The following is an 18,683-nucleotide window of genomic DNA, read 5'->3' on the forward strand; positions in this document are numbered from 1 at the left end:
CTGGCAAAACAAACCCTAGTCTCTGAGTTTTTTTTACCAGATTAATCAAACCTTTTTACAACTTAAATTTAAGTGGTAGATTCTCACCGAAGGCATCAAAACCATGAATGAACACATGCAGAGTTATGTACTTAACAAAAAAAGGTTAAATAATTGAAAACATGTTTTATATTCTAGTTTCTTCAAAATAGCCACCATCTGCTATGATTACTTGTAGCTCAGGCCAGATCATGATAAGCGATGGGGGCCTGGGATAAGACAGGTGGTGGAGTTGACGACAGGGTGGTTGGGCCAATCAGAGCAGAGCATGCAGGGGTGTGCTTGGTGTTTATGGGAACTAGGTGAGCATTATGCAAAGAACCCCAGCAAAGAAAAGTGTCACTACCCAGTCAAACACAAGTTGGTGTTCAGCCAGCCACAGGCAGCCCACCAGTCTTGCAGTCTTCCTAATGGCTGGCCAGCACAACATTTGCAAGGGAACAGTGTGGAATTCAAGATGCACAGAGCCCAGGGCCCACGGTCTGTCACGGTGATGGCCGGGGAGACAAAGGACTTGCCAGGGTCCAATCAGTGAAGTCCAATCCACCAGATTCCTGGAACAGTTTTTCAGCTGAGGGACATCACAGTGGGAGGTGGGACTCGAGGGGTGGCTTGTGTTCACAGGAGGTCTCACTTCCCTACTGAGGCTTTTATGGGTGGCTCAGGGGACACTGGTCATCATGGATGTGACTCTGGCGCCCACAGTACAGGCATGCTCCCAAAAATTGATCAGCTGTGTGAATTATATTGTGAAACATTTTTTTCTGGTGTGAAATATTACTCCATGCACCTTGATCTTCCATACTGCATAATTTGCATCCCAGCCCTGGTGAGAAATCAGTGATAGAAAGATGCCGACAGCAAATGACAGGTTATAAAGTCAGGTTAACTGTAAGACTTTTCCTTTTTGATTCATCTTCACCTATTTATTATAATATTTATTATAAATATTTATTTTACATCTAGCCAAATGACAAGCCATTCTTTGTCTAACAGCCCTCATGGTTCCGCATGACTGGCATGGCTACCATATCTGAGCATTTTGATTTATGCTTGCAGACAGACTGAAACACAGAGTACAGGGTTTCATTTGTATGCAAAATAGCTGGCCAGAATTGACAAACATCCTTTTGTGTCCCCTCTCCTGGTCCCTGATGCAATATGAAATCCTATAAAGAGTTCTGGACTCTTTTGTTAGAGCTCACTGACTGTAGACTAGAATGTGGGCATCCTGTAAAATAAACAAATCAACGTATCAGAGACAAAAGTGACAGCTAGAGTTGACAAACATATTAAAGTTCCCCATTTATAATTTTTTTTTTTGCTTTCAGTGGTCCCCTAATACCTGAATATCTGAAGTCTCTTTCTGAAATTCAGCCTTGGTGCAGAGTTACAGCTGCTTTGATCCAGACCCACAGTGAGGTTTCCCCAGGACTCGCTGTTTCGGTTTCTGTACATTTAAATGAAAATGTGGAGGAGAGAGGCAGGATGAGGAGGAGAGCGGCCTATAGAATTTGAGGGGACATTCGTGGAAACTACATCAATACCATTGACCAACCGCGATGTTTAGTGCAGCAGGAAAATGTCAATAAACTGAACCCACTGGTTCGTCAGAGTCTCGCATCACGTAACAGAATAAAAAACATCTAATCACAGAGCAACTGCAATGCTTCGCATGGAATCCATGATGGTTGGTGGAGTTACTTCTTAGGTGAGGGGTGGGAAATTCTCTGGGTGGAAAAAGCATGAGAAATGGGAGGTAACCTTTCCCCTTATGACAACATAAGAGGACAAATTCCAGATCCGACCATCTGAGCTGCCTCTCTGAACAGCAAGGCAGAATGGCCAAAGTGCTCTTTACACCTATCACCATTTCTTGCTACTGCAGGACCATAGACAGACTAGGGGAACTCATATTAATGTTAAATAATCTCACAAAGTGAAATTTTCATGATGAGGGACCTTCAAGTGATATGGTACTAGGAAGGAGTGGCTCAATGAGGGACATGCAGTTATGCATAAGAGGTTTGAGAGTATATTTAGACCTTCCTTTTACACCTGTGAGGACTTTTTTACGCATAAGGACTTGAGGGACAGTCACATGGGCCAATGTTTGATGGCTAAATGACAGGGTCATAGCTTCTCCAAAACTGCAGCTCTTGTGGAATCCTCCTGCTCTGCAGTCATCACGGTCGTGGGTGGCCAAGGCTCGTGGACACACAGGCTGCCCCATGTTGTACAATGCTTTAGAGGACCTGTTGTGGCTCAAATTGCAATTTTTGGGGTTGATAGAATGGTGCCAGATCCCACAGTGCATCTCAGTTTGTTGACTCTGTTGGTTCTGTCTATGTAACACGTTTTGGTGTGAGTAAGTCTGCAAAAGCCAGAACATGGATGGGATGAAATGATCTGAAGCGATTTTGGTATTGCATCCCAAATGGTCATAAATACTCAGATAGCTACCAATAAGAAAGATGGAGACTACATTTTGCACCCCTTAAATTCAAAGCAGGAGGCCATAAAATACATACCTTTTTTAAAACTATATAAACAGGCAGAGAGTCCAAGATAAACCAAAATCACTATCTAGAGAAGTGATGAACGCTGTAAATCAATTATTACCCATAAATAATGACCCAGATGTCCATAAATTCAATTACTGAACTAAAGAAATGCTTTTCCCTTTCTTTCTCATCGCCTTGACTGCATGCAACTCCACCCCGTGTGTGTGAAGACCTCCCCCCGTCCCCAGGACCGCGAGCAGACACTCATTGTCCCGTCGCCCGGAGTTTGAAAAGGACGCTTTGTTCGCGGCAGCGGGAGCGTTCGTCGCAGGCCACGCCCCCAGCCACGCCCCCCGGGCGCGACCAAACTTTCCCGAGATTCCCCGCGAGCGTCTGAAGCCGCGCCACCGCGGAGACGCGCAGAAGGAGCGCCAGGCATATCCGTGTGCCCAGTCTGGACCGGGTTCTGATTTTGGAATCACGTAAGTTAAAATGTAAAATTGTACGTGAACTGTGTTATTCTGCAACACTACACCATCCAAATCATTTTTATATGTTCTGTTATTTATATGGTATGGATATGCAATGTTTATATGGCGTGTGTGTGTGTGTGTGTGTGTGACAGCATCTTTGCTATTGCATGCCACTCTTAATTCTTTAATTTAATTCTGAACTTGAATTCAGCAGCTTGCTACTAATGTTCTGTTACTGTGCATTCTGCAAACATGTTGATTTAAAACAATACTCTTTCCAGGAGAAAGCATTGAATACTACACTACCCATTAACCATCACCGCTGCTTTTTTACTTCACCGTTTGTCTGTCTTGTAACATGCTGCTGATGTACTTCTGCTGCTTAAAGCATGAAGTGAAATAATTGGTGAATCATCAGACCACTTCGCTAAGAGCAGGCCGTCAGCAGCATTATCGCGTGCCATTTCAGGCCATGCTACTTTAAACTGATGATGTCACGCAACGGGCCCGGTCTGTAAGTTTTGATGTGTGAGTGGCCGGAAAAGGCTCACTCAATTCTCATTGATTTTCCCGTCAGAAACTTTCAGATGCAAACTGTCCGTCCAATACCGGTCTGTCCATTACACAAAACACAGATAAAGAGACACGCAAGGCCTCTTGCTGAGTACATGCTAAATATGAGTAGTTAAAGGGTAAGTTACATGGTAATTAGACGATTAGACAAATAGGTGTTTCATAATAATTAGAAGTTAGATAGAAATAAAAAAGCAACATATTGTCAGTAGTTTCTCAAATGTTCCACACAAAGAATGACTCTCTTGCCACAGGGTTATTTCACCAAGGTTGTGTTGATGTAAAACTTCTGTAGATGCCAAAAGAGAGGTTGTATAGAGGCTGAGAACATATTTACAGTTGAGCATATTCATTCACTTAATAAATAAATATTGTGCTACGTTATATCTGAGGCCGCCTAATCTGTCAGCATAGGGTAAGCATAAAGAAAAGAATAATGATGGCAGCTTTGGGTAATGCAAATTAGATGCAAATGACCAGAGGCATTGTGCCATGCACTCAGACAATGACCCAACACACACACTCTTCCTCCCCCACTTATTCTAAGCCTCGCTGGGCTCTTTGTGTGTTTTGCAGGATTCCTGGCTGAACTCAAACACAATGTTCCGAATGTTGGTGAGAGTGCCAGAGCCCAGAGAGATTCTTGCTCAAATCGTTTCGTCCCCCCTTCAGTAAGAATTGTCAAAGATTCACAAATTGGTGCTAGTACCCTAGTGGGTATCACACTCCAGGAGACCCAGGTTACTACCACGTGTCTTTGAACAAGCCACTTAACCCTGAGTGTCTCCGGGGGGGGGGGGGGACTGTCCCTGTCACTACTGACTGTAAGTCGCTGTGGAAAAGGGCGTTTTATAAATGCTGTAAATGTAAATGGGAAGCGGAAATGGGAATTGTTGGAAAAATGAGTATACGGTTACATTGAATCTCAACTCCATCAGCCTGGACTCAGTTAATGGCAGGAAAAACAACGGCGACGAGCTCACCTCAGCAGGAGATTTTTTGAAGCACCGTACAGTAACTCTTTATTTGAACACATAATGAGCAGTGTTATTGAAAGCAGGAAATTGGGGGTTATTAGTTTCTAAAAATGAGCCGCATCTACACGTTGTTTCTCACTTTAGCTTGTGCTGCACCCCCTCTTCATTAGACTAGAGCATGCTGGGACAGGCTCAAGAGAGGGCTGCTGAAGAACACTGTAATATTCTGCAGCCTTCCATGCCATTAAAATTCCATCCCTCGTGCAACATACACACACACACACACACACACACACACACACACACACACTCACTCACCAGCTAACACATTTCACATGTTTATGATGTGGCGAAAAGAGATTGTTTACTCTATCACGTCAAATGATGAGAATCATGAATCATGGTCTCTGCACTAATTTGATAAATTATTCTTTAGTGACTAGTTTGAATATTGTAATCCTAGATCTTTTCATCTTTTTTTTTTTTTCTTAATTGCAGATTTCATCACTTGCCAACCAGTTTAGGATCTACATTATTGCCAGATAAATTGTTTTAATTTATTATTAGTAATTAATTCAATTATTGACTTGCCATTAGAAAGTATAGAATCATGCTGCTATTCCTCCTGTAAGTCAGTTGGATAAAGTAAAGTAAAGTAAAGTAAAGTAAATGCTATTAGAGCGTATTTATAGGTTCTATTTATTGTGACTATTTGGTTGTGCAAAAACGTTGCTCATATCCTTTCAGAAATGATGTCTGTAGCCCCTACCCCTGTTTTATTGTCAACAACAGATGAATTTAAGTGTCATTGTGAAAGACTGCAGCACAGCACACAGTGACACAACGAAATGTGTCCTCTGCTTTTAACCATCACCCTTGGTGAGCAGCTGGCAGCCATGACAAGCATCCGGGGAGCAGTGTGTGGGGACGGTGCTTTGCTCAGTGGCACCTTCATGTACAAGGGCTACAGATATTATAACATAATGGTCAATGTTTTACTGATTTTTTAATTAAGTCATTATTAGGTGAAGGTTTTTGCATGATATTTGTTTAGTGTGTCTCAAGTTTTGTATTGATTCCCTGCAGGAATGGAATGATGTCCAGCTGAGACCGGTGTGAGTGGAACCAGATACAGCTTCACCATGATTAACTCAGAGGGCCTTTAGGGTGCTCTGCCCCACAGTGAATGTGTCTCCTCCACTGGAAAAAAATGAGAAGATGAGGAGACATTTGTAAGAGTGGATGCTCTGAAGAAGCTGGTTGATTATTGTGGTGGACCAGCACTGGACAGGTGGCTGATCTTGAGACATCACTCCTCCTCAAAGGGCAAGGTTACCATGGAAACGGAACTTAGGGTGGGGCTCTCTGCGGCGGCCATTGTGGCCATTGTGTGCAACTCAGTGGTGGCCGTCCTCATCCTCATTCTCTTCATCATTCTGTACAAAGCCTGCAAGGTGCCCTCCTGCCCGGACAAGACATCTGATAATCTGCCTGTTCTGGAGAAGCAGAGTGAACACAAATACTTAGTGACTGCAGCCTGAGGCCATGGATCTACACTGGATTTACAACTCATTCATTGATTAATAAGTTTACAATTTGTGTAACTGCATTGTGTGTTATTACAGTAGTTTATGGAATACATGTTTCTCCCACTGCTGCCTGTGAAGCTCAGTGGTGGAGCGTAGAAGGCGTTACGTAAAAAGCCCAAATCCTCTTATCTTCCCGACTGTACTTGGAGACTGTCCATCAGTCAGGCTGTTTATCTCACCCAATCTGATCTTCCTCATCAAAAGCCTATGCTTGCTCACCATGGTCCAACAACAACAACACACATAGTGGTTTTAGGATTAAAAGGTATGCAGCAGATAAGAAAAGAAAAGAGGAAGGAATTTGTTGTCTTATAATGTCACTCACTGGAACCTCCACACGACAGAGGAATTTCCCACATTATGAATGAGCTTGGAAACAAAATATTTTATATTTTTAGTTTTTTAATGAATCAATTTTATACTGTGATATTGTCCATAACAAACTGGCAGCCTTTTTATTAATACCTTGCAAAGATATGGCATAAAAACAAATGCAAAACAGCATGTTAAAAAATCTAAAGAAAAAATGAATTAATAATGGTTCTGAGGCTCTTATAAAAACCTTTATTTAATTTGAGGGTTTGCCTCATCTAGCATCAACAGCATACAGTGTATGACCATTCATTGGCCAAGAGACCACGGAACCATGGAAGGCAAACATCACACCAGCTCTTTAGAGTTATGTCCTTGCCACCATCCTATCATGTGACAGGTCGGTCCACAGCCAAGGTTACTGGCTAAGGCAGGTTATGATTACCTTTATTACTCACCCTTCTAATGAGATGTCCAACTACATAAGAACCGGATTGGAAAATGTACAGAGAACGTCAGGCATGAGCTACAGGCATGTATTAAAGTCTGTGAGTATGGGGGATATTGTACTGCCAAATTCTGGCCCTCGTGCAATACCAAATTTTATATTTTATTCTTTATTTTTACAGTATTTATACAAATATATTAAAAATGAAGGATGGGGAAAAGGTTATGCAGGGTACCATTCATACGTTGTATACGGTATTTATTAGACACAGTATGATATGAAAAAGGTTGAGGTACGATTTATTTCAAATTTACCAACGTCCTGGGCCGTGGGTTCGTCATCATAGCCAATACCATTCCCGTCAAGGAACATATAGTTTCATTTTTAAATAAAGCCATTACATCCACAGCCATTTTGCACTAAGACAAGTTCATTTAAACCACCCCAACAAAATGCCCTGCAGATGTTTCTTATTTCTTGCCTTGTCACCAGTCTATATCGGTGCTGTACAGATGATCTTATCAGCGCTAATCTGCATAAACCTCTCGCCACACACCTCAGAGTACCAGCATCAGTCAGTGTTGCTGACTTTCTCGGCATTGCAACCGTAGGCCTGCATAATGCAGCTCAACGGCCGAAGAACATTCTTTCCCACTCCACTAACGGGTGGAACCTAATTCAGTTTCCGAGAGCCGTTTCCCCTTTCCAGTCCACATTTTACTCCCTCTCAGCCTCGAGTTTCATACCAGATACAATTACATGAACCAGGTTTCTGGTCCTGGAATATAATAAAAAGTGTCAGAGGACGACTGCACTAGAGGAATCTGAAGATTAGAATCATCTATCATCTACTGAGAGAGTATAATCATCAGCCATATTCTCCATATTAATACACATTTGGGGGAAGTTTTATTCCTCTTTTTTGAAGGACAATTCCATGTGGGATTTTTGTATTTTTTTATGCAACAAATGCGTGGAACAAGAGCTCTTAAGGGGTTAGGGGCAGTGACCCACTATTTTTAATTTCAGAACAATGACCAGGGCATTTGAGTCAGCACTGCCCTGCATGCAGCAGCGAATGTAGTGACCCGGCCTGGAGAGGATTACAGATAGTGTGTGTGGCGCGGTACCGTTACATAACAAGATGAGGGAATATTGGAGGAAAAAATACTGCAAAATAACAAACCGTGTAATCGGCTGCTCAGTATGTATGGCTGTAAAGCTTGCGAAACCTTTGACCTCGCTCCCTCTCTCCCTGCTCCCTTTGACTCCTATTATTCCTGTGTATTGTGTGTTCCGTGTGTATTACTGATGCTCTTGGAGGGTGTGATCCTAATACAAAGCAGCATCATTGTTAGTCACTGGATATAAATAAACTCACATACACACATGCTCACACATTGCTATGCGCTCACCCTTTGGAATTAGATTTAGATGCTAATGATGAAGGAAGTGTGCACTAAAATGCACTGCAAGCATAAACAATCGTAATTGCTATCAGTAGCATAATTCACAATTTGCCTCACAGTTAACTATTGAAAGTAGGAATCAAAGGAATCATGTACATTTATTATATACCAGTCTGCAGCAGTTTATGTTCATTTTAGGATAATTGTGTGAGACTCTCTCTGACGCAGTGAAACGCACGGTCCGTGCACCATACTCTTATTCCGACTGCGAAAGATCTACATATGCATTTATCTATTCAATAAAACATGCATGGTCCTTCTCAGAACTTCACCGGCGGAGAGACCAGCGCGCTGCGTTTGACTGACTGGCGCCCTCTACTGTTGAAGAAATGTAAAAAAGAAATGACAGTGGAGCAGATGTTTATATGATGAACACATAATGTCATCATAGTGTCAACCAGGCTATGTTTGCTGACACCGTCCTCGTATAAAAACCAGAAAAACGTCACGTGTTGGTGCCCCTGTTCATAGGCAGGGCCAAAATAAAATATCCTGAGATTTTAAAATCTCGGGGATTCTCGGCCATGCAAACAGCTACTAAAAACATGTTGAAGGGCAAAAACAAATACAGTACAGTACAGGCCAGAAGGTTGGACCCGCCTTTCAAAAAGAAAGATCTTTGCAACAGATGTCTGTAAGTGCAGTTGAGTTTATGTTTCATCACAAGTTTAATAGAAACAGCAGAATTTACAGCAATTGGGGGAAAAAAAAAAGCCCAAATAACAAAACGCACGTTTCTTTTTCTGTTCATATTTTCGGCTGGATGTGCAGACGGGCTGCGTATTGATTATTGATCATCATTCCCCTTCTCCGACTCCGCTGTCCACGGTGCTGAACCGCGCCAAAATGGACGGCCGTTCGGTCTCGCCCGATGCTGGCCGACTGTGATCGTGACGGGGCGCTGGGTGGAGCCGCCGTGGGCCTCAGTGGGACCGCAGCCTGGAAGTCCCGCTCCCGGAAGTGGGAGGCTGCGGGGAGAAGCCGCCGCCTGGTCATCGCTGGGATGAGGCAGACGAGGCGACTCAGCGTCTGAATCCCGGCGACGGCGACGTCCTTTAACCCGACGGCCGCAATACGACGACGTTCCGAGCGGATAGAGAATTCAAAAGAAGAACTCTAATAAACACGAGCAGGCAAAATGATGGAAGAAATGGACAGATTTCAAGTTCCGACGGTCCAGTCGGAGATGCAGCCTTTGGTAAGCGCGGTTATCCGCCGATTTAACGCGATTCGTGCAGCAAATAGCAATAAAATATTGAACGAGATCGGCATGAACGTATTTGCCTTTTTTTGCTACACGTGATCCAGGGTGTATTGTGTGAGACCGCTCGCTGCCCATGTCTTTGTAAACAGTGCTTTCGTTAACATTATTATTATTATTATATTATTATTATTATTTTATTATTATTAGGAGTAGTATTGCTCTGTGTGAATTGTATCGGTTGCTGACGCTACGATTCAGACTGAACAGCCGAGCCGCGGCGAGCAGCATCAGTACCACCTCCACCACCACCATCATCATCTTCATCATCCTCCGCCGCGGCCATCAGCAGCAGCAGCAGCAGCAGCGTGCACGACGCGCGATCCTGTTCGGGTTTTCCATCCGAGTCGGGTTCTTCCTGCCGGGGTTTGGGGCCGGATGGGAATAAGCAATTCCACGCATGTTCGTGGGAAGGCCTCGTTGCGAATACCGCCACGTCACAAGCAGGACGTACAGGTGCAGCTCAGCGTTTTACTGTAGCCGCAGGGTGCAGGAAGCAGTTCTTGATCTGGGTAATTCATGCCTGTCCCGCGTAAGTTCTGCCTTGTCAGGGCCGTCTGCAGTCTCATACTACAGGAGATGTTGTCCTCTTATCGTTTGATAGACTATGATAACCTGCAGGGCCGTTCCAGGCCACTCCGGGGTCCAGGAAAAAGGGACCCGAGGTTGAACCATAACAGGCCCCTCTTTTTTCCTGATCAGTTTACACCACCTGGTCACATGCTTGAAACCAAATCGATATTTAAAAAAAAAAAAGAAGCCTTGTATTATGTGAAGGATCTGAATGTGTGTGTCAAGATGACAGGATATCAGTGTGTATTTCCGTCTCTGGATGAAAGGTGCCAATAAAATGACTGGACGACTTAAACATTTTGAATAGCTTGCAATAGCTTGTTGATGGTCCCTGGTTCAGTAGTGCTAGTGAACTGGATGATGCATCTTTATCTTTTTTCAAGCTATGTACACATAATAAAATATCATTTAAAAATATAAATAATATTAAAATAATTTAGTCTATGATGATAAAGTAGTGGGTCTCCACTGGGTTCTCCTGTCTCCTCTCTAATAAAAGGCGGGTAAACATGATGTATTGGCGACTCTAAATTGTCTACAGGTATGATTGCAATAAGCTGTTATGGAGAGTGTGATTTTGTGAGGTCTTGTGGTGTTTCTCCATCAACATTCCTCTTTCTCGGTTCCCTCTCCCTCCAGGACCCAGCACTGTCGTCGACCACATCAGAAGCTGATTCAGACACCAGAGAGGGGGAGCCTGCTGCCCTGAACTATAAACCATCCCCACTGCAAATGAAAATAGGTGAGCTTGGGTCTGGAATATCAGGCTTTTTCACTAACTTGGCATGGATGTATAGTTTCTATCAGACTGAATCTAGTACACGTGTTGAAAATGTACCGTGGCCCTTGTCATTTATCAGAGAAGCAAAGAGATCTGGCCAGAAAGAGTTCAGTGAAGAATGGGAACACAAGCAGTCCAGTCAACCAGCAGCCCAAGAAGAACAATGTGATGGCCCGGACAAGGTCATTTATTTTCCATTTTTCGTGTTTCTGGGAAATGCAAAATATTATATGAGACATTAATGGCACTTTTCTGATTACCATGATATGTAGGTAAAGGGTGAAAACACAGGCACACAAGATGTTGAACATGAAGTGGGGTTTTAATAAATGAAAATAATATGTCTCAATGGCCAGCAAAACACATTGTGTCCCTGAACAAGACACTTAAACCTGAGTGTCTCCAGGGGGGGAGTGTCCCTGTAACTACTGATTGTGAGTCACTCTGGATAAGGGCGTCTGGTAAATGCTGTAAATGTAAATGTAAATGTAAATGAGGGTGATAAGGACCCAACACAAATGAAAATGGGTGCCACCTGGTAGTCCTACATCCTCAGCAATACGATTAAATTAGGGTCAACATGACTGTGCTCAGTCTCTCTGTTGCAGTGTAATAATAATTATCTTATTGTTTTAGCATTTTGTATCTCTCACCTCAGATTGGTGGTTCCGAACAAAGGGTATTCTTCTTTAGACCAGAGTCCTGATGAGAAGCCACTGGTTGCTTTAGACACAGACAGGTAAGATAATCACTGAACCTGAATCATAGATTGATATGTGAAGCACTTTAAATGAATTTCCTTTCCCCCCTTTCCTCTAGTGATGATGACTTTGACATGTCCAGATACTCCTCATCGGGATATTCCTCAGCCGAGGTGAGATGTCTAAGGGAACAGGTACCTATGCACCTTATCATTCACTAAAGAATCACAGCATTAAATACATTGTTCTGTATGTTTCTAGACATATTTGTTCTATACATCATAGAATACATCAATGATAGTTCCATGATGTTATAGATAGATTTAACATACCGTAGAATTTCCAACATTTCTGAACAGAACATTTTACGAAAAGGTTTTGTAATGCTGCATCTTCAAATGGAGAGAAATGCGTGTAACAATCAGTGTAACAATCTCCGGTCACATCTCATCATCCACACCACATTATACTAGCTACCACAGTCACACCTCACTCAGAGACCCAGAATTGTCAGATACTCCTCCAAAAACCCAGAGTATTTTTCAGGGTTTCTCAGGCTCATCTGCACACTTGTCTGGAGCACCGAATCCAGCTCACCTGAAGGTAGTTGACTGCTCTTTCAATATCTTCTTGTGGTTCTGTTAAACACCCTTCCTGACCGAGCTTCAGACCCATTCCCAGGAAACCTAACCCCAAAAGTACCAATAAGTAGATGCTCACTGTAAACCAGATCCTGTCCTCTGGTCCTCCACAGTGTTTTTTTCCCATCAGAGTCCTGAAACCTGATCCCGTGTATTTCATGAATCCCTGCCAAAAAAACGGCACCACCTTCATTTAAATGAGCAAATAGGCAATAGGCTTCTGATTGGCTCTTTATTGCAGTGATTAATATGTTTCATATCTTCTTTGGCAAGCCTGGCTGTTTTATTGCAATGAACAACCATCCCTTAGTTTTAACCCCGCATCGCCCTTGGTGAGCAGTAGGCAGGGGGAAAGGGGGAGCAGTGTGCGGGGATGGTACTTTGATCAAGCGGACCTCAGTGGAACCTTGACGATTTTAAACCCACAACCTTTCGCGCAATTGTGACGTTTACCAGTACGCTGGGCCACCACTGTGTTTCAGAAAAGGTCCATCCAGCAAATAAAACAACTAAGCAGCTTATTAAGATTGCTAAGTATGTGAAGGATGGTGAACAATCATATCAGCAGGACAAAGAAGGAAACCATTCCTGAATTACCATGATTGGAGGTCACTTAATAATCATAGAAAACCATTGAGCTCTGAGCATTTCCACAAGGACTGTGCAACCAGAACTTAACAGACTGGCAATAAAGAGCAATGTGGCCATATGACAGACGCTTGTTAACAAGGTTAATTATTTCTTCATGAAGCTTCACTTTGTTAGATTGGACTGTGGAGCGCTGGAAAAAAAACAGTATCGTGGTCTGATAATCCACATTTAGAATGTACTAAACTGATCGAAACCCCATTGTCAATTTTCGGGATTTCCAGGACATCAGCAACACACAAACTCTGGACTGAAACAAATATCGTGACAACACATGTGTTCACTGAAACAATGCCTGCAGATGTGGTTCAACAGAATATTGGAATGCAGGACTTGTTTTTTGGCAGTGCAGTGTGGTATAAAATGTATTTAATATCCACTAGCCACTCGACACTGTATTGATACAATCTGTGCCTCTTTTTTTTTTTTACAGCAAATTAACCAAGATCTAAATATCCAGCTGCTGAAGGATGGCTACCGCTTGGATGAAATCCCGGACGATGAAGACCTCGACCTCATACCGCCTAAATCCGTCAACCCAACCTGCATGTGCTGCCAAGCCACTTCGTCCACCACCTGCCAGATCCAGTAGAGGTTCCAACTTCGTCCCACAGCTGCTGTCCCTCTCCACCTGTGCTCGGTGAGTCCGATCTCTCCGACCGAGGGGCAACAGCAGCGGTGGAAACGTCCCACCTCATCATTTCAACGAATCAATAACGTAAAATACAGTGTAGATGACGATGTTAAAGCCAATCTGGTTAACATGAGGATTAAAACAACAATAATAAGAATACTGATTGATTCCTCCTATGGCAGGACATCCACTTCCTTATTGCAAAGTAGGGGAACTAAGCAGGGGACAAGTTCACTGGTCTGTCTTAGCAAGTGTCGTGTGATTGAAGTTGTAGAAAGTGTTTCAGGGCTACGTCATAGCTGTGGCACTAGGGGGACAAACTCATCTGGCTGAATGGCCCTGTTTGTTTCTGAAATGTGAATTGTGTTGCATCCACTGCAGATTATTTTGTTGGTCTTCACTGACAAGGCCACATCCATGGTGTGTGTTTTTCTCCATTTTACTTCACCGTTAGTTTTCATTCCAAAAACCCTTTGATCCACTGATTGTATGGACCACTTTTGGTCCATACAAAACTGTGTAGCATGTAAAACGGACGTTGCACTTTCATTTCTGTAAGGAATTTCATTTATTCACCGTGTGTTTATTTCATCGATGGAATGGAAATGAATGTATCCTACAAAGGTTAATACTCTAATGCATCTTAACTGGAGGATGATTAGAGGCATTACTGGACTGCGCATAGCTATCTGTACAGTGCATCATTAATCAGAAGTTGCAAAGTGGTACACGGAACAATTCTTTAAACTGCTTTGTGAATAACCTGCTTATAGCTGCACGACTGTGATTTTCACCCTTCACCGATCTAGCGTACATGAAAACGAATGCAATTAAGTAATTTAATTACAATATATGGTATATGTGTCAACTAACAGAATGTCAGAAAGCCAGGGTTCTTCAGATCAAAACCTTAACTCCTGAATGGAAAGAGAGGCTGGAATTTGGCTGGGCTGTGATTTGAAGGACCCTGACTGAGCCATACTTTTTCATTAAACAATAAAAAGATTTATAACGCAAAAATCTCTCTTCATGCACAGAGTCTCATATCCAATTCAAAATAGCCTAAAACTGTGATCCAGGTTACACTGTATGACAATGTTTAGGCATTTGCCTAGTGTAATGTGGGTGTATGTGAGAAGTGTATTTTGCTGTGTTGCTGTATTGAAAGTGTATGATGTGCTATCAGGCGAGCACAGAGCATTTGGCCTGCGCACCCATCAATGGTTTTGAAGACTTGTTCTGTTCAGTTCCACACACAACATCGTTCAAGTGTACAGTCCATTAAAAGTCCTCTCTTCAGTGAATACTGTTTGGAGTGGTGTTTGGTTCTGTACCATTACTGAGGATGAGCAACATGCAGTAAAAGGCTGAATCCTGGAAGACCACCTCCCAGAATTCTTTCAATCTGCCCCAATCTGTTTACAACACGGACACATTCCTTATTGGATCATTAAAAAACGGGGCCTTATGGTCGTGGCCTTGGTGTGTCCCTGCATGCAACTTAAATATATGGGGAAAAGTGTTCACAAATTCACAAAGTATGTTATGGACTATGTACATGAAAGGGGGGAAAAGTTGATTTGATCCCCTACTAATTTTGGATGTTTGCCCACTTACAAACAAATGATCAGTCTCAAATTTATATGGTAATTTCATTTTAAACCAAAGAGACAGTCTCAACCAAAATTTGCTTTTGATTGAGCAAAATAAGTATTTGATCCTCTACAGCCATGCCTGAATTCCAGCTCCCACAGGTTGGGTGTGGCACAGATCACAATAAATAATCTATATTTCTTTGTCATTGCGATGCACAGCAAGCACAGCACACGGTGGCACAACGAAATGTGTCCTCTTAGTTTAACCAATCACCATACTGAGCAGTGGTCAACCATGAAAGGCGTCCGAGGAGCAGTGTGTGGGGTGGCACGCTTCCTTATGCTTCCTGTCCCAGTGTGGTGTCGAATCTAAAATACGTCTTTCTCAAGAGGAAGTTGTATTTCTCAACTATCAAGTAATTTACATCCCATTCACTCTGAATTCCCTTTGTCTTCAATAAATACAAAATCAGACTCAGGCACAGTATAGGCTTCCAACCCTCACTGGTGACCTATACACAACAAGCATCACATAAAGGAAGGAAATATAATTACAGTAAAAACTGAATCTTAAACTTAATACTTTGTATATACACAGTTTGAACAGAACATTTTCCTCAGTAGTATATGTATAATTTTGCATAAGCATTTTAAATCAGTCACAAGACTGCAAATGCAGGCAGTATAGCATCTCTATATGTACAGCTCACATCTGGAAATATACCTCACAGTTCATAATTATAGATGAAGCACCAAAATTTTCCTGCTTTAATTTTTTTTTAATAGTACTAGCCAAAAGACAATCTGGATGTTGAGCAGGAGTCGATGAAAAAAAAGTCACCCAAGCACATTTTATTCACAAATTTATTGTACAAAAAAATACAATAAATAAAAAGTCATGGTACAGAAAACTTAATCATATGTGCAATTAATTCACATTTTAAAAAATGCATGCAAACATTTAATGTGCAGGTCACGCAATAATAAATCATTCTTTGTACCACGAGGTGGCGCCAAAAGCAAACTTTATAATACAAACATGAAGCTTTTACCACAGTTTTAAAAAGTCTTGACGAATTAAAGAAAGTACATTCCCTCGTTGAAAATGCTCACAGGCGTATGCATGTATTACACAGCACGTGGCTTCCCTGCAGTCGTCCATGAAACGCAACCGGAAGCTAAAGAAAGGCGGCACTCGGGACGCCCGGGGCGGAGGTTTACTCGACTCCCGCGAGTTCGTGGAGGATGAACGCGGGTCCGCTGTTCGAGCTCGGGCCCCGGACTCGGATCACACGGGCGTCTGGGCGAAGGCGGGCCTGCGCCTGCGGCCCGCCCTGCCCTGCAGCATGCTGGGATGGAAGCCGGTGTGCCGGCGGGCGTGCTTGGTGAGGTGGTCGCTGCGCATGAAGCACTTGTCGCACAGCGGGCAGCCGAAGCGCTTCTCCCCGGTGTGGGTGCGGAAGTGACGCGTCAGCTCGTCGGAGCGAGAGAACTTCTTGCCGCAGTCCGGCCAGGTGCAGTTAAAGGGCCGCTCGCCTGGAGGGGGGGGGCAGAGCAGGGCATTGTGGGTCACCGTCGCATTATATAGAGTTATTCTAACAGTTCGACTACGTCATTACGTCATCGCCATTAGCTAACGGGGACGCTGCGCAGCGACCCACGTCACACGCCCACCTTGTTTTTGGTATATGTGCGTACTTTTCCTCACCTGTATGAACCCGCAAGTGCGCCTTGAGGTGGGACGACTTGCCGTACGTCTTCCCGCAGTCGCCGACGGGGCAGCGGTGGCGCTTCTCCGCGGGAGCCGCGTGCCTCTGCCTGCGGCTCTGCCTCGCCGCCCTGGAGCCGCGGGGACCCCGCCGGTCCGCGTCGCCCGCGCCGTTCAGGTCCAGCAGGATCATCGCCACCATCAGCAGCGTGCGGCTTTCCTGGTTCTCTTTCGCCGCGTCGTCCGCGCCGCGGTCGCTCCTCGGAGGTGCGTTCGGGATGGAGAGCAGGCAGTTCGCGGCCAGATCCGCGTCGGACATTTTCACGCTTTTAGTATAATAGTAATTATAATAATTCTAAACAAAACGATGTTTCCACGTGAACTGCTTCTCCCCCTCCCAACACGTGCTGCCTCCAGTCACCTCCAAGTCGGTAAAAAAACTTATTCCACGCAGAACCAGGCGCGTCCACGACACCAGGGGCGCGACCGAACCGGACAGGTCGTCCTTTAAACACGAACGACGTCAGGAAGCCGCGCCGCCCGCTGGGCCACATGCGGCCGCTCGCCGGTCCGTCCGCTGCGTTTCTTCTCTCCGAGGAGCAACTTCGCGGAATCCCGGGGTGTCATCATGAAGCCCGGCCCGGATTGGACACGCGCGATTGTGACGTTTATTTGGGGTACGCTACTCGGAAACACCGCGGGGGCGGTCTCTGGAAGTCTGTTCGTCCAATCGTGGTTTAGGAAGGCGCCGAGGGGCGTGGCCCACACCCGGAAGTAGACAGGCTGCGTTGAGGAGCTAAACAGCACGTGTGTTTAAACCGGTTTCAGTTGTCTATAATTAGATCACGGAAACCAAAACTTCTGTTTTCTTAAATGCGTTTTTAAATGATCGTGTGCATCATATTGAAATGATGTTAATGATGACCATTGTTTTCCAGGATATTTTTGTTATATCTATACATTTTATTATATATATATATATATATAATAAATATATATGCACACACCCATTATAACATGTCTTAAACATTATCTTGAGCAGTGGTGGCCACTGATGTGTCACTGAGCAAAGCACCTTCCCTACACACTGCTCCACCGGCGCCTGTCATGGCTGCCCACTGCTCACCAGGGTGATGGGTTAAATGCAGAGTACAGAAGGGTGCGGCAGAGTACAGAAGGGTGGTAGTAGCCTAGTGGGTAACACACTCGCCTATGAACCAGAAGACCCGGGTTCGAATCCCACTTACTACCATTGTGTCCCTGAGCAAGACACTTAACCCTGAGTTGCTCCAGGGGGGGACTGTCCCTGTAACTACTGATTGTAAGTCGCTCTGGATAAGGGCGTCTGATAAATGCTGTAAATGTAAATGTATGAATTTCACTGTGTGCACCCTGTGCTGTTTATCACAATGAAAATTCACTTCACATTAGTAGTTAATTGGGACACAAACACAAACGTAGACCCTAAATCAATATAATGTAATTTAGTGCAGTGTTATGGGTACAATTAATTAATACAGGGATATATAAATGGAATAGCAAAGCTAATGGCACATAGCAATGGACTGTGATGGGAAGCAATTGTTGTCACTGTCCAACCTATGCTGGCAGCTCTGATACCTAGTTTGCATATTTATATTATGCAGCTTGCACAGAATGGGTACTGACAGCATTCACTGACGATTTGTGTTGCAGGAGGATGGCACTGAGGCAGCGTTACTGCTCCAAGGTGGGGCAGAGGTTGGCACATGAACACC

At 43.8% G+C, this 18,683-nt stretch overlaps 2 protein-coding genes and 1 long non-coding RNA gene across 6 annotated transcripts; 2 read left to right on the top strand and 1 right to left on the bottom strand.

Moving 5' to 3' along the window:
- The first annotated feature begins 2,920 nt into the window (after nt 1–2,920).
- Nucleotides 2,921–8,311, top strand: LOC114799127 (uncharacterized). The gene is made up of 2 exons (XR_003751191.1): nt 2,921–3,025; nt 5,653–8,311. It is a non-coding gene; the product is annotated as an uncharacterized LOC114799127 (long non-coding RNA).
- A 790-nt stretch (nt 8,312–9,101) lies between these two features.
- Nucleotides 9,102–14,927, top strand: fam219ab (family with sequence similarity 219 member Ab). Of its 4 annotated transcripts, none has more exons than XM_028995977.1 (7): nt 9,102–9,582; nt 10,858–10,960; nt 11,079–11,181; nt 11,658–11,738; nt 11,819–11,894; nt 12,247–12,303; nt 13,423–14,927. In XM_028995977.1, exons 1-7 carry the CDS (start codon nt 9,523–9,525, stop codon nt 13,579–13,581), a joined length of 639 nt encoding a protein of 212 aa, XP_028851810.1. In that variant the 5' UTR covers nt 9,102–9,522; the 3' UTR covers nt 13,582–14,927. The 4 variants fall into 4 exon arrangements, with proteins under 4 accessions (XP_028851810.1, XP_028851811.1, XP_028851812.1 ...); XM_028995978.1 differs by having other exon boundaries at nt 9,104–9,582; nt 11,819–11,873; XM_028995979.1 differs by lacking the exon at nt 12,247–12,303 and having other exon boundaries at nt 9,105–9,582.
- A 1,141-nt stretch (nt 14,928–16,068) lies between these two features.
- Nucleotides 16,069–18,196, bottom strand: klf9 (Kruppel like factor 9). The gene is made up of 2 exons (XM_028996838.1): nt 16,927–18,196; nt 16,069–16,754 (listed from the first exon to the last, which is right to left on the bottom strand). The coding sequence occupies exons 1-2, from the start codon at nt 17,243–17,245 to the stop codon at nt 16,507–16,509; spliced, it is 567 nt and encodes a 188-aa protein (XP_028852671.1). The 5' UTR covers nt 17,246–18,196; the 3' UTR covers nt 16,069–16,506.
- Between the last annotated feature and the right edge of the window lie 487 nt (nt 18,197–18,683).

This window comes from Denticeps clupeoides, chromosome 11 (genome assembly GCF_900700375.1).
Source record: "Denticeps clupeoides chromosome 11, fDenClu1.1, whole genome shotgun sequence".
In the NCBI taxonomy this organism is placed as follows: domain Eukaryota; kingdom Metazoa; phylum Chordata; class Actinopteri; order Clupeiformes; family Denticipitidae; genus Denticeps; species Denticeps clupeoides.

Excerpts from the sequence above, each read along its gene's own strand:
- fam219ab (XM_028995977.1), top strand. The coding sequence starts at position 9,523 with ATGATGGAAGAAATGGACAGATTTCAAGTTCCGACGGTCCAGTCGGAG. Across the intron at positions 9,583-10,857 it reads AGTCGGAGATGCAGCCTTTG|GACCCAGCACTGTCGTCGAC; the intron begins GTAAGCGCGGTT and ends CTCTCCCTCCAG. Across the intron at positions 11,895-12,246 it reads TGAGATGTCTAAGGGAACAG|GGTTTCTCAGGCTCATCTGC; the intron begins GTACCTATGCAC and ends AGTATTTTTCAG.
- klf9 (XM_028996838.1), bottom strand. The coding sequence starts at position 17,245 with ATGTCCGACGCGGATCTGGCCGCGAACTGCCTGCTCTCCATCCCGAAC. Across the intron at positions 16,755-16,926 it reads GCACTTGCGGGTTCATACAG|GCGAGCGGCCCTTTAACTGC; the intron begins GTGAGGAAAAGT and ends CCCCCCCTCCAG.